This window comes from Oryza sativa, chromosome 12, assembly GCF_034140825.1.
Source record: "Oryza sativa Japonica Group chromosome 12, ASM3414082v1".
Taxonomy (NCBI): domain Eukaryota; kingdom Viridiplantae; phylum Streptophyta; class Magnoliopsida; order Poales; family Poaceae; genus Oryza; species Oryza sativa.
In genome coordinates, this window is record NC_089046.1 from 5,716,795 (window position 1) to 5,730,251 (window position 13,457).

The 13,457-nt window shown below is 38.1% G+C and overlaps 2 protein-coding genes across 3 annotated transcripts; one reads left to right on the forward strand and one right to left on the reverse strand.

Moving 5' to 3' along the window:
* Positions 1-401: 401 nt before the first annotated feature.
* LOC4351767 (uncharacterized protein ycf45) lies at positions 402-6,978 on the reverse strand. 2 transcript variants are annotated; one of them, XM_015763314.3, is made up of 10 exons: positions 6,659-6,978; positions 5,585-5,647; positions 5,406-5,483; positions 5,082-5,302; positions 4,328-4,400; positions 3,940-4,224; positions 3,321-3,464; positions 2,602-2,652; positions 2,024-2,271; positions 402-875 (listed from the first exon to the last, which is right to left on the reverse strand). In XM_015763314.3, exons 1-9 carry the CDS (start codon positions 6,857-6,859, stop codon positions 2,200-2,202), a joined length of 1,188 nt encoding a protein of 395 aa, XP_015618800.1. In that variant the 5' UTR covers positions 6,860-6,978; the 3' UTR covers positions 402-875; positions 2,024-2,199. The 2 variants fall into 2 exon arrangements, with proteins under 2 accessions (XP_015618800.1, XP_015618799.1); XM_015763313.3 differs by lacking the exon at positions 402-875 and adding an exon at positions 1,568-1,835.
* Positions 6,979-9,774: 2,796 nt separating this feature from the next.
* On the forward strand, positions 9,775-13,230 carry LOC4351768 (uncharacterized). The gene is made up of 5 exons (XM_015763140.2): positions 9,775-9,968; positions 10,973-11,100; positions 12,181-12,303; positions 12,487-12,589; positions 12,752-13,230. Exons 2-5 carry the CDS (start codon positions 11,006-11,008, stop codon positions 12,998-13,000), a joined length of 570 nt encoding a protein of 189 aa, XP_015618626.1. The 5' UTR covers positions 9,775-9,968; positions 10,973-11,005; the 3' UTR covers positions 13,001-13,230.
* Positions 13,231-13,457: the final 227 nt, after the last annotated feature.

The window sequence follows — 13,457 nt, forward strand, 5'->3', positions numbered from 1 at the left end:
TATGCGGGCGTGAAACTCGCTCCCAATCTAGCACTCCCGCCTCTCTCCTCCCGTTCCCGCGCGTCGGAGATAGTGATCTTTCTGTGCGTGAAAGAAAAATTTTCTCTTAGTAATTTAACAGAAGGATCATTTTTAAGTTTTGGAATTGAATCTATTGGAGGGAAGAGTTTTTTTACTTCCTATTTTCAATTTAGGAAATCCAAAAACAATTTTTTGGGGAAAGATTATAGGTAATCTGTTGGTGATGCTCACCCTGCCTCCAAAATCTGCATTAATTTGGCTAGGTGTCACAGGAAGGTATCATATTTTTAACTGTGATTTTTTACCTCTTAATACTATCATTTTAGTGTTGAGGTACCAAGAGATATCAGAAATTAAGATGATGCATTCCTGAAGCAAAGTTCCCTTTGAGGCAAGAAACCTCATTTCTTGTTGTACCAAGAACCCTCATTCCTGAAGGAGGTAAGATTATGCATTTCTTGTTACATGAAAGAACAGTTCAAGGAAAAAGAGTATAGATGAGGGAGAGAAAAATGATCAAGGGCAAACAAACTACTTATACAACTTTTGATGATCATATATACACACTGATGTGTATATGCAAAGTTGACTGAATCCAGGTTTAGGAGTGGACTACAAGAAATAAGCCATTGTCTGTCTCTTTGTGCAAGAGATCAATCATGCTCATGCATATGCATGCCACAGGCATGTGAAGCCCTGCCACAGCAAGGACAGATGCTGTTGGCACTAACATGTAGTAACAAGCAAGGGCACACTTGGCCATGCAGGAAAGCCTCTTTATCTCTTGCTGGGAAATGTAGCAATGGCAGTTACTCCCTGATGTCAACCAATGAACCAACCATGACTCAGCATCTCTGCATTGCAAACACCAACAAAACAAATTAAATTGCAAGTGAACAAAATTTCAGAGGTATAGCCTCAGCAACTCAAGCATGAATGGTTCAGGGTTCAGAGAGATGTGTTGATGTTGATTCTTGTGGTCCATAGGAGGAGCTGCATGATAATATGTAGTACTAATGTACCAGCGATGCAGCAATCAGTTCACAGCTCAGAAAAAAAACAACTGGGTTACTACAAACAAAGTGTCTGCATTCTTACTACTGGCATTGACACTGTGCAAACTACAAAATTCAGGGTTTAGCACTGAAACTGTACACAAGGACCACAGAGAGAATTGCAGGTCCTGCAGCTGAACTAAACCATGCACCCAATGAGATTGTAGCATATTCCACATGGTTATAAACACCAGGAGTCAGAATTAGGTACATCTAGCATGTTTCAGGGGATGCTTCATTGTGCTGTGGGATTCAGAGAACAGCAATTTCAGTTGGCTCAGAACAGCTGCAATGCAAGTTTTACTGTTATTTACTTCACTTTCACTTTTATCATAATGCCTTTCTTCAATCCTTTTTTGACCTACTCAGCTCCAGCTGGAACTGGGAACGGGACTACTAAATTTTACTCATCTCAACCTTTTTATCATTGCAATAGGAATTGAAGATTAAGAAGCTGAGGTACAAAACTAACAACAGGACATTAAACAGCATTACTTTTGAACTTCTTCCTTTTGTATTCAAATGTAATTGTCAACAAAGATTTTGAATCCATACAACAATTTTCCTGAGCTAATCAAAACCTCATACAGTAAAATCTTCTAGCTAATTGGGATAGATTTATCTGCTGTTTTCCTCTCATATTTCTGGAAACTAGGAATCAATTGATGAACTGCCATTGAAACACAAAAGGTACAATTCCGGGATAGTTAGTCCAAATGTTCACCAGAGGCACCTATGCAGGATGTTTCACTTCATTTTCTGCCATATGAGAAATATAACCAATACACAATCATTTTCAGTGCCAAAACAGAAAATACATTTATAACTTCAAGTCTACACAAATAAACCCTATCATGATTCAGAGAAAAACGATTTTGAACTGGAAAAGAAAAGAAAAACTTATATGCAATTGATTGAGAGCAACAGCATGGAAATTGTGCACTAACCTCAATGAACAGCACCAGTTCCTTTGCCGGAGTAGCAGTACTATAACTTGACAAGTCTTTGGAATCAATACCAACAACACGCTGAATAAGTATACATTAGTCCACAGGGATCCTGAGGGACGGGAACATGCAGTTTGATAAAAGCAACTGTAACAGGTAAGCTCATATTCAGAATTTCAGAGTCCATCTCCATCATACGTTGCCCATCTTTCAATGACAACCTGAAACTTGTTATCCCTTTTCCTGACCTGAAATGTGACAAGTTGTCAGTTGATGCTTTATACATTATGTTCGGACTGAAATTATTGCATGGAGAGAATCACTACAGAAATGAAGATTTTGCTTTGCTAAAGAACAACATTGCACTGAAATAAAGAATAACTTAGATAATTTTACCCATAGAATCAACATTGGAATGCTCTAGTTCGCAGCTAGCACAATGGCAAATAGAATATTATGCTTGCAAGCGAAACTTACAGGTAAATCAGACGATTAACTAGTGGTACAGAAAACTACACACACATACACACACAAAAAATCTTGCATTTATCGTCATGAAATTGCTAGCTTTATATTACCTCAACAAGTGGTTTCTTGCCATGAAGTAACATGTCCACACTCCTTTCAGTCTGCACATAAAACAGACACCATGTATTGTATTCATCGCCCAGTGAACAATACTATAAAATTAATTTAGAGGTGATAACCTTTAGGAAGCATCTTCAGCTTTGAAAAAAAAATAGTTGAAAAATAGAGCAGCAATAGAAATAGTGAACAAGTAGTTCAATTCAATAAGGATGATGTAAGAAAGAGTAATTATCGCAAAGGCAACCAGTCATTAACCTAGCATTATAGTAAATAACTATCTCATTAACCTAGCATTTGGTCAAGAAAAAAAATATAACGTTTATATATATTTCAGTTGTGTGATATAAAATCATTGCTGATCATGCCTAGTCAGGACATAAGAATACTACTAGTTCACAAGTTAGAACAATATAAGTAAAACTGTGAATTAGGAAATGCATTAGTACTGCAAAATATGATGAATTGATGATCATATTTGGTTCCCCCATCAATTCCTACACTTTACACAGAATCCTGCAAGCACATATATATGGATCTTAACTAAGACATATATTGTTTCCGTGCAAATCTGATGTTTTTTACTTGGTTTTCATTTTCAGTTCAGAGCATTCTAGTTCAGCATCAGCTTAAATCACCTTATTAAGGTGAAGTTGAAAGTTACATATTCATGACCGTTTGACATATGTAGATTGTAGCCTGATAGACATACCCGATGAGTTACCCAGTAGTGTCGCTCCCTCATCTCAATAAGGAAAGGGAATGTTGGAGGGGCCTTCCTCTCCAGAATACTTTTCTGACTGCGGCGAGCACGGGCCTCTTCATCACCAAGAGTGACAGTTTCTACTCCTCCAATCTGATTTTCCAACAAAATAGAATTACAATATGACTGAATGGCCCATAAATTATGCTCTTTTTATCTGAAATTTTGTTTATTTAAACAAATCTGCAATTGAACTCTCGAAAAGCAAGGATGTAAGATGTAAGAAATTTGGATAGGATGCTCGAAGACATACTGTTAACTACATATTGTTATCCATAAGCAAATGACAAAAAAATGACTTTGAATGACATGATAAGACAATGGCACTTGTCATCTTCACAGTCCATTTTCAACCAATAATAGCAGAACAATTCTAGGCTTTTGCAACTACAGATACAGCAAATGAACCTGCTTATAGGATGACAGCAAATGAAAGAATACTACTCTCAGTCAAGCTCATTTTAGGCATTTGACATTTCTGCATTGAGTAAGATGCAATGTAAAAGTTATATATTGAACAGAAGGACACAGTATGCATCTAATGCAAATTAAGTGAATAATGGCATACCAAATCAGATAAAGTTGGATTCTTTATAATGTTTGCGAGATGTTCTCCGTGAGCTGTACCAATAAGCATCACACCCCTTTCTGCAATTGATCGACAAGCTTGCGCCTCTGCTTCAGTACCTATCTCATCTACAATAACCACCTCAGGCATATGGTTTTCGACTGCTTCAATCATCACTCTATGCTGCATTGATGGTTGAGCTACTTGCATTCTTCTTGCACCACCAATCGCAGCATGAGGAATATCTCCATCCCCACCAATCTCATTACTTGTATCCACAATTACCTGCCCTAAACATCAATACACCGATAGAACATGTAAGGAATTAAATATGAAGAAAGTGAACATGAGTAAGAAAGTCTGCAAGATTGTAACATCGATTAGTTACCACTCTTTTCTGAAATTCATCTGCTAGAACACGTGCAATCTCACGCATAACAGTAGTCTTGCCAACCCCAGGCCTGGCCAAATAAAACACAAATCAATGAAATTTCAAATTGCATTAAAATGCACATGACTACACCACACCTTGCCTGAGTCCCTGAAGGGACATGAGTGGACAGCATATGTAAAATGTGTTTTGTAACAATCAGACTACAGCATACATGGAATTCCAGATTTGTATGATGATAAATCCTCCCAAACTATGTCGGTTCTTGGTATATTTCTTAATCTAACCAAGGAGTGATCTAGTTACAATCGAAGGTCTAAAGAAGATCTCTTCCAGCCATAGAGGTTGCATTTTACTTAACTGCAACATCTTGATTCAACATCATGGACTATCAGAAAGGTTATATTATATGAATTTATCTGGAGAATTTTAGGTCCTTTTCCTTTAATTCCTCTTTAATTAGTTCTGCAAAATATAGAAAGCTTGATCATTTGAAATATCATCACAATATCACTTCATAGAATATCCTGGAAAAGGGAAGTAAAAACATAAGGTCATAGACTCGTGTTGCTGAACAGTTATGCACAGATTAAGACTACTTTAGATGCTGCTGAATTAAAAAAAAATATGGTCACTCTTGTAATACTAGTAATGTTTGCAAGTAGTACTGAGCAATTTTGGGGGTACCTTATATTTAATAAAAGGAATAATAAAAGGATGATAAAAATGTTGAAGCCGAAAGGCGACATACCTTCCAAGAAACAAAATGCTTTCTTTGTAATTTAAGAGATCACGGACCATATCAACATGCCCAGTAACGGCACGGCCAACTCGACAGGTTAAACCAACAACCATTCCTTTTCTGCTCCTTATGGCAGATATTCTATGTAATGTACCTTCGATTCCTGCACGATTGTCACCTCCAAATTCTCCTACAGCTCTCTGCGCCTCCTCCAATTCTTGCTGTGAGATCTATCGTACAAACAATCCAGAGAACATAAATTAGTTGTCAATACACAGGAAGCAAAACATAACTATGTGAACTGGACAAAATTGTACTATTGTAGCTTTATACCTCACTGTCCCGTAGATATTGGCCACCAGAGTCACCAAGGAAACGTGCCTCAGGTCGTCTCCCCAAATCCAGAATAACCTAATCACCCATTCATCAGCTAGGGTATTTTTGCAAATCCATAATAGCCTAATTTCACTGGAATATTCAAATACGACAGAGCTCAGCAGCATCTAGCTTACCTCTAAAAGCTGATCCTTTCTAGGTTCATTCTGCAGATTATCTCGCAAATCTCTTGGTAGAACCTGTAAAGGATATATTGGTGCCCCTCTGTCACTCAACTAGCATACAAGAACCACTTATACCAAATTACTAGTACACAACAGTCTAATCAAGTATGGATGAGAGAAATGGCTTTGCACTTAGAAACACGATGGGCATAAAGATTTTAGTTTCTATTGAAACAAATTCATCTCAGAGCAGTAACATGGCCATCCTAGCAATTTATTTAAAAGAATTTATGGTAGGATGTTCGTCTCTTCTTACACTAATAGCTAGTGCTGGACTAAGAGCAGATGATGCAAACTAAACATGTTTATCACCATCTCTGCCATCACTAAACAGAACAGTCGTTATCCTCAGTTCCCCACCTATGTAACATTGATCAACTGCATAATCATCAAGAGCTTGATTATTAGATCAGTCTCATTTACATTAGATGTGCAGAGATTCCTGTTAACTGGATGTGATGTATAATTGAGCTTTCACAGCCATCTTCATTCGACATAGTAAGCTGGAGTTCGCCATTCAAAAGGTTATGAACATAACTGGGGTCAGCATTCGAGAGGTTACCAACAACAAAGGTGGTTGCAGTAACAGCTCTCTAGCTGAGGCTATCTACTACTCCCTCCATTTCGTATTATAAGTCATTTTGACTTTTTTAATTCAAACCTCTTGCAAATTTGACTAAACTTATAGAAAAAACATAACAATATTTATAGAACTAAATTAATTTTATTAGATCTAACATTTAATATATTTTGACGTGCTATATTTTTCTATAAACTTTGTCAAATTTAAAAAAGGTTTGATTAAGAAAAAAATCAAAACGATTTATAATATAAAACGGAGGGAATAGTATAATATAACCCATGTCAAATAATAATACTTGGTTATTGCAATGTTCTTTGATTTCTTCATTGTGATAAAGATTGAAGAACATTCAACAGCTCCAAAATTGAAGCAAGGAATGCATGAGCAGCTAAAAAAAGAATTGAGAAGGTGAGATAAAGAAACGAGAGAGGGTAAGTGGACACCTGCAGGAGCTCATAGAGATCATCCTCGACGACGACGGAGCCTCCACCGCCACCGCCGCCACCTGCCTCCGTGGCGCAGCCGCAGCGGGCGGCGTCGCCGGCAGGCCGGGGCCGACTCCGGCGGCTGACGAGACACCGCGGCGGCGAGGGCTTCGGGGCGAGGAGGGGGAGGTGGAGGAGGCGGGTGGGCGACGGGGCCATGGCGCGGCGGCTGCGGCGGAGGGGAGGGAGGCTCGGCTCAGGCGAGAGGAAGCTGCGGTGGCCGTGTTGCGTTGCGGGCGAACGGATAACAAACGGGCTTCTTTCCCGCGACCGCCGTTTCCAAAATTAAGAAAAGTAATTATGGCTTCTCACGCAGAAATTTTTCACCGTAACACGTCGAATACTTGACACATACATTTAAGTATTAAATATAGAAAAAAAAACTAATTATATATGTTGCATGTAAATTGCGAGACGAATCTTTTAAGCGTAATTGCGTCAAGATTTGACAATGTGGTGCTAAAGTAAACATTTGCTAATGACGGATTAATTAGGTTTAATAAATTCGTCTCGCAGTTTACAGTTCTGTAATTTGTTTTGTTATTAGATTACGTTTAATACTTTAAATGTGTGTCCGTATATCCGATGTGATACGCCAAAACTTTTCACCCCTGAAACTAACAGACTATGTTTTGTTTATGTGCACACATTTATCTCTATAAATACACATCCTACTTCGCTAAACATCTCGAGAAAAACATAATAGTAACAATTTTCTTTACAAGCGCACCATAATAATATATGCACAGCACAAATGTTATATGAACCTTGTCCTTATGAGTTATGAGTTCAAACTAAATAATTAAATACACGTCTGCCTACACCATAATAACATATACACAAATAAGTTTTTACAAATGCCGATGGTTTAGATCACAACTACGGTATTTACGGAGTATGGGGATTATTGGTACCAGGGTATATGCGAGATTGAGGCAAAGAGATGGAAACAATGATTTTTATACAGGTTCGGGGCCCTTATTAATCAGAATCATGTAATAGCCCTACTCCTGTTGGCTAAAGCCGGTGTTGTTCTTATTCATCAGAATCACACAAGTACAATATTTGAGATAACCTATCTAGTTATCTTTGACTTGGCGACATGGAACACCAACACGTAGTCGACAACGGGGTAGTTTTCCTCCTCGAATATGAACTTGTCGTGATCACATATCAGAGATAACACTAGATCCCTCTTATCAGCCTCTAATGGCACTAGATTGGGTCTGTTTAGGCTTATCTCTAATGTCGATGTCTTGCGGCGTGTATTGGTATTTGTTGGCTTGTCTTGGTCTGTGTATCCTCCCCTCTCCTCCTAAGGGGTTTTATATTTATACTCATAGATGTCTTATTGTCCAAATAGAACTAGAAAGACTAATATATATATGATCAAGGTAGTCCTTGTAGTTTCTATGTAGAACTCTAATTGTCCTTCTTTATCCGAAACTCCTTCTATGCACGAGATATGATTCCGTATAAGACTTAGTATATGTGAGCCCTGCCGAGTTTACTCGATTACTATTGGGTATGTATTATCCATAACTCTAACAGTAGTCCCCAACTTCAATACAAATGAACGAGTTGATGTTCTCGACCGAAGACCTTAGAACAACAGTTGTCGTGCTCACTTATCCTAGTTGTAAAAATCGAACCGAAACAGGGGTTAAAAAACGAAATCACTGCCAGTCTGGAGATGTAATTGACTTGAGAAAAATCATTTAAGCCGGATGTTTTTCCGTAGAACCAAAGAAAAAGTGAGCTAGCCTGATTGAATCCCTGATGGACAAGACATGTGGGTTCTTTCAAAACCCTACCTAATCCTTAAATATTTTCATGTCAAAAAGTATAAAAGTAAGCACATGGCATTCTAGAGCTAACTCTCAAAATTTTCTAAGCAAAATAGTTGGGCCCGTTACTACCTCTACATGCATACATACGTGCGCACCTGACTATTCGGGCTAGTTGCTACAATGGTTTTAGAAACGGAATAAATATATATTTTACGTCCAAATTGGATGTGACTAGGTAGTATACGGTAGTGGGTTAGTTCTAACCGGAGACCACTCTATCCCATATATAAATCTCCTTTAATGACTTATATCTTTTAAATTGCATATATTTTTAAGATCTATTTTCATCATTATACTCTACTCAAAATATGTGACAAAACAAGATCCATGTTGAACATATTCAGACATTTTATTAATTTAAATATAATTTATTTAAATTATAGAAGTAGCTTAGATATGCAATAGAAGTAACTCTGTATAACATTAGAAGTAATTACATTATGACTGAATTGTAGTAAAAAACTACGTGGAGTTAGAGAAGATTTTCAAGTAAATACATTTATGAAAGTAAGTTAAATAAATTTTTAAAATAACTTACATAAATCATATAAGTAACTTAGCACAAAATAGAAGTAAGTTATTACAACATTAGAAGTAAATTCGTTGTTGGGATAAAAATATGAGTCTACCAAGAAATTAAATTTAATTAGCATAAATTATGGAATTAACTAAAAATAATAATAAAAGTAAACAACTCTGAGCATTATGAATGTATAAGAAGTAATTTAATCAAATCCGAAAGTATTTTTTTATATACGATAAAAGTAACTTACATATATATAATAAAAATAGTTTACAAACATAAATATATTTTCATCATAATATAATTATGTAAGATCTTGTTTTGAATTGCAACGAACACAATGGTATAATCAGTAGATCAAATAAGTAATCTAAGAGAAAATTTTATAAGAAGAAAAAAACATGTATGACATAATAACAAACAGGACATGCATGTAATACATACACGTGTAGTAGTACTTATCTTTTTTTGCTCTCCGCGACTCATGCTATGTGCATGTGTGGTCGGATGGCTTTGAGGCGTGTCACGTGATATGACTAAAACGGGAGGCTTCTTGATTTAGATTTTATATTTATTATGTTGATTAAACCAAAATTCTCAATAAAATATAGTAGTATACCGTTATTGACCGATGGTTGAACCGGTTGGAAGTTGGAACCCAAGGTCGGGTTTAGAGAGGCAGGGGATTCACCGGTTGGGCTGGGCCTCTCTAAAATTGGAAGGAATATAGTAGGTCGTCCCGGCCCAGGGCCTGCGCTGCGCCGATCCCCATCCCATCCGTCCCGCGAGCGAGCGAGCAGGGGCGCCTCGTCCTGCTGCTTCCGCCGCCACCGCCGCCTGCGCCGATCCCCATCCATTCCGCGAGCGAGCGAGTGCTTCCGCCGCATCCATCCTGGTTAGCACATCCTCTTTCCCATCTCTCTCTACCCACGCACCTTTATCGATTTTGCGTTAACCCTAGCTTCTGTTCTAGAAATTTGCCTTCACCTTGATACTAATAACAGTTTTGTTTGTTCCCAAAAAGTTTAGATCCGCCCATGGTGCTGTGCTCTTCACTTTGAGTTGCTCCCTCCTAGGAGTTTGCTGAGTCCATCTAGTTGATATATATATCTAGTTAATGACTGCTCTATGATTATGTGCGGTGGTTCTGTGGTTTACAAACATCCATCCTTCTTGATATCAGCCAGTAATCCATCAATCTAGGTGAGCACCTAGTCATATTTGCAAATGCCAGATCCGATCACAGGATGCTTGGCCCAGCTCCATTATCATCTCTAGGAGCAAGCACCCCTAGGTAAACTAGGTAACCGGTCACTCCGAATCTCGCTTCACTCCTGTAGTTATCTTGTCATGGGAACCACGTTGTCCATGTGCAATCCAATCTACATTTACTTGTGTTATTTCGGCTGGCTTGGATGGGTCAGTTACTCAAGAGTGCCATGGAATTGATGTGTTGCTCATTCTGTATCTCTTTCTTTTTATTGGGTAATAAATAGATGAGGTGCTCAAGTAAACTTGGTACTACTAGCAGTCTGTTTCAAAAATAAAAAATAAAAGTTGGGGGTTCAGCTGAGCACTCTTGCCCCACATTGGGTCCTCCCCTGCAAAAATATGTGATTGGTTATGATACTAAGAAAGAGGTGGAGCAAGATAACCAAGGTGGGAGCTTTAGTACGGTACAACATGGGAATACTTCTTTGTAATAAGAACTGGGAATGCCCTGTCAGGTCTTCCCCTTGATATAGGTGCTTTCAGGTTGTGAGTGATAGTGGTAAACAAGTCGCCATTTCTTTCTTGAATCTTGATTTTGATAGGTCTTAATGCCAATTCACCTTCTAGCTAGGTTGTTTCAAGACAGATTTCTCAACTTCCCTCTCAGATGGGCTTTCTGTCTTGCAGATCTCTGAGGATTATTCCAACTTCTGAGGCAAGATGTCGTACATGCGAGGCGACCTGCTCACTAGGACACGGAAGCTGGTGAAGGGCATGGCCAAACCTGCCCCTGCATGGCTCAAGGCCATGGAGCAGTAAGTATTGCCTTTCTGTCCCAAGCTGTTCCCTTACACATGCGTTTATTGATCTTTTTTTCCATGTATTGAGTATTCGTGCTACGAGCAGAGATAAGGTCGTTCAATGTGTTACTGTGATTGGTTGGTGGTGTGCTTACAGTTGGTTACTCTGTTAATGAAAGTATGAAACCCTAAGCTTGGCTACTGCTTGCTTTAAGTGGGAGTGTGCTCTTTATCTGTCCATTCCATTCCATTTTGTATTTAGTTGGCTGGTGTCTTGCTGCACATGCATATCTGATTTATTGGGATGCTGCAATATTCAGAATTCTGCGGGTAGTTCTGTATTATTAATTTATGCCCCTCCATACTCACATACACAATCACCTCTTTTTGGGTTTGCCCTTTTCTTTACCATGCTTTTCATCTTGCGTAGTTCAGTGGGTACATGCTAATAATCCTAATGCTAAATTGATTATCTAGATGTTTCATTTTTCTTTGCTTTTCAATCAAATGCAAATATCGTCCTAGTTTCTTCATTCCTTTTGGCAAATCTCAAATGCAATACCAAGGGAACTACTGATGTCCACACCCAAACATCAAGCATGTACAGTCTTAGTTTAGCGGTGCTCGGTCCAAACATCCAACCTTTTGGAAGTTAATCATCAGTTATGATCATTGTTCAAAACAGAATGAATTACGCCATGCTTTCCACCTTCCACACTCCGGGCCGATCACACTTTGCAGTGAGACATGTATGCCATCCACTTGATCTGTAATGCCAAAGTTTGGTGAAATGTAAACCTGTAAAATGAGAGAGGATTCCCTTTGCTTCCTCTCTATTTTTTGATGTCAAGTAAACCTGAGCAAGGCAGAAGGTACTTGTAGCTGAAGGGTTTGTGTTTGTTTTGTCTCCCCTGTTCCATTTGCACTTGTCTGAATTTTGATATTATTATATAAACTAAAGACGTGATGATCTATTCATGGTTCATATTCTTTTTCTCGAAGTGTTTTGGTTGATTTACTTATTTTATACTTTTTTTTCTATTGTATTTCATGTTGCTCCCTAATCTTCTGGAACATATACTGTTTGTTGACCAGGGCACCTCCACCCACATTCCCTCGTACTGATGGGAAGATTAAGAAGATCGAGTTGCCAGAAGATGTTTATGTCAAGAGGTTCTTCAAAAAGCATCCAGATTCACTCTACCATGACGCAATCAAGTAATTTCCGACTCTGTTATTTTCCTTGCTCTAGGTTGTCTATACCTTTTCCTACTACAGCTTGGTTTACCTTTTGTTTCTCTCTCCTTTTTTTTTCTTTGATTGTTTGTTGGACTTTAGTTTTTCTTTTCTGAATTTATCTCATCTCAAGTACAAAATTTATTATCTGCCCAATTATTACAGGATAAGCGGGTTTGATCCACCGCCAGCACGAGTTTTTGCTTGGCGTGTCTTAGAATTGAAAAAGGACGGAGTCAATGAAGATGATGCAATGGCTGTAGCAGATGTAATCATTCTCTTTTGAGTACATACTTCATTTCTTTTATTGAATATCTTTAAGAAACTGTTTCTATTTCTGTCATACTCTGTCGATTTTGAAAGTGTAGACTTGCATTTTGTGAACTATATAGGGATAGGGATTTGGTACTTATTAGATTCCATTTTGTAGATGGAGTATGCAGCAGAGAAGAAAGCCAAGAAGAAAGCATACAAGGAGCTGAAAGAAATCGCGCGCATCGAAGGAAAAAGGCCACCCCCGAATCCATACCCAAGCGCCATCAAAGAAATACAGGCAGAGGAAAAGAAGTATGTGAGAGAGCGTTTCCATAACCCCAAGATACTTGAGATTGTTAAGAAGATGAAAGAGGATAAGGAGTTATTTTTTAAAGATAGAGAAGCATCCAGGGCTGGGCAGTAGCTGGTATATTGCCATACTGTTGGTCAACTAGGTATTGTTGCTTATGATATTAACAAGCTGCTGTTTGAATCTGACTATTGTTTAACTTTCTCATGAAGAAATAATAGTTGCACAAATCGCGTTTGGTAGGTAGCAAACAGAAAAATCATACCAGTTTTGATATATGTTTGCTATGTGGATGCAAAGGCGACTTCATTACTTTATGGGACTTTGGCATGATTTCAGTTTCATCTCCCATTTCATTAGTGATAATCTGTATGCTTTATATGGAAGATTTTGCACCATTATGCATGAGTGCACAGCAAAATGTGTTTTTTTTCTTCCCTCTTAGGCAGGATATTAGTCCAAAAGTGTTTGGATTTTTTTACCTTTCGGACATGGCATATTTTGTGTAGCAGCCATCAATTATATTTTTTTAGAAAAAGGGTATTAGCGTATTTATTCAAATTCAGTGATA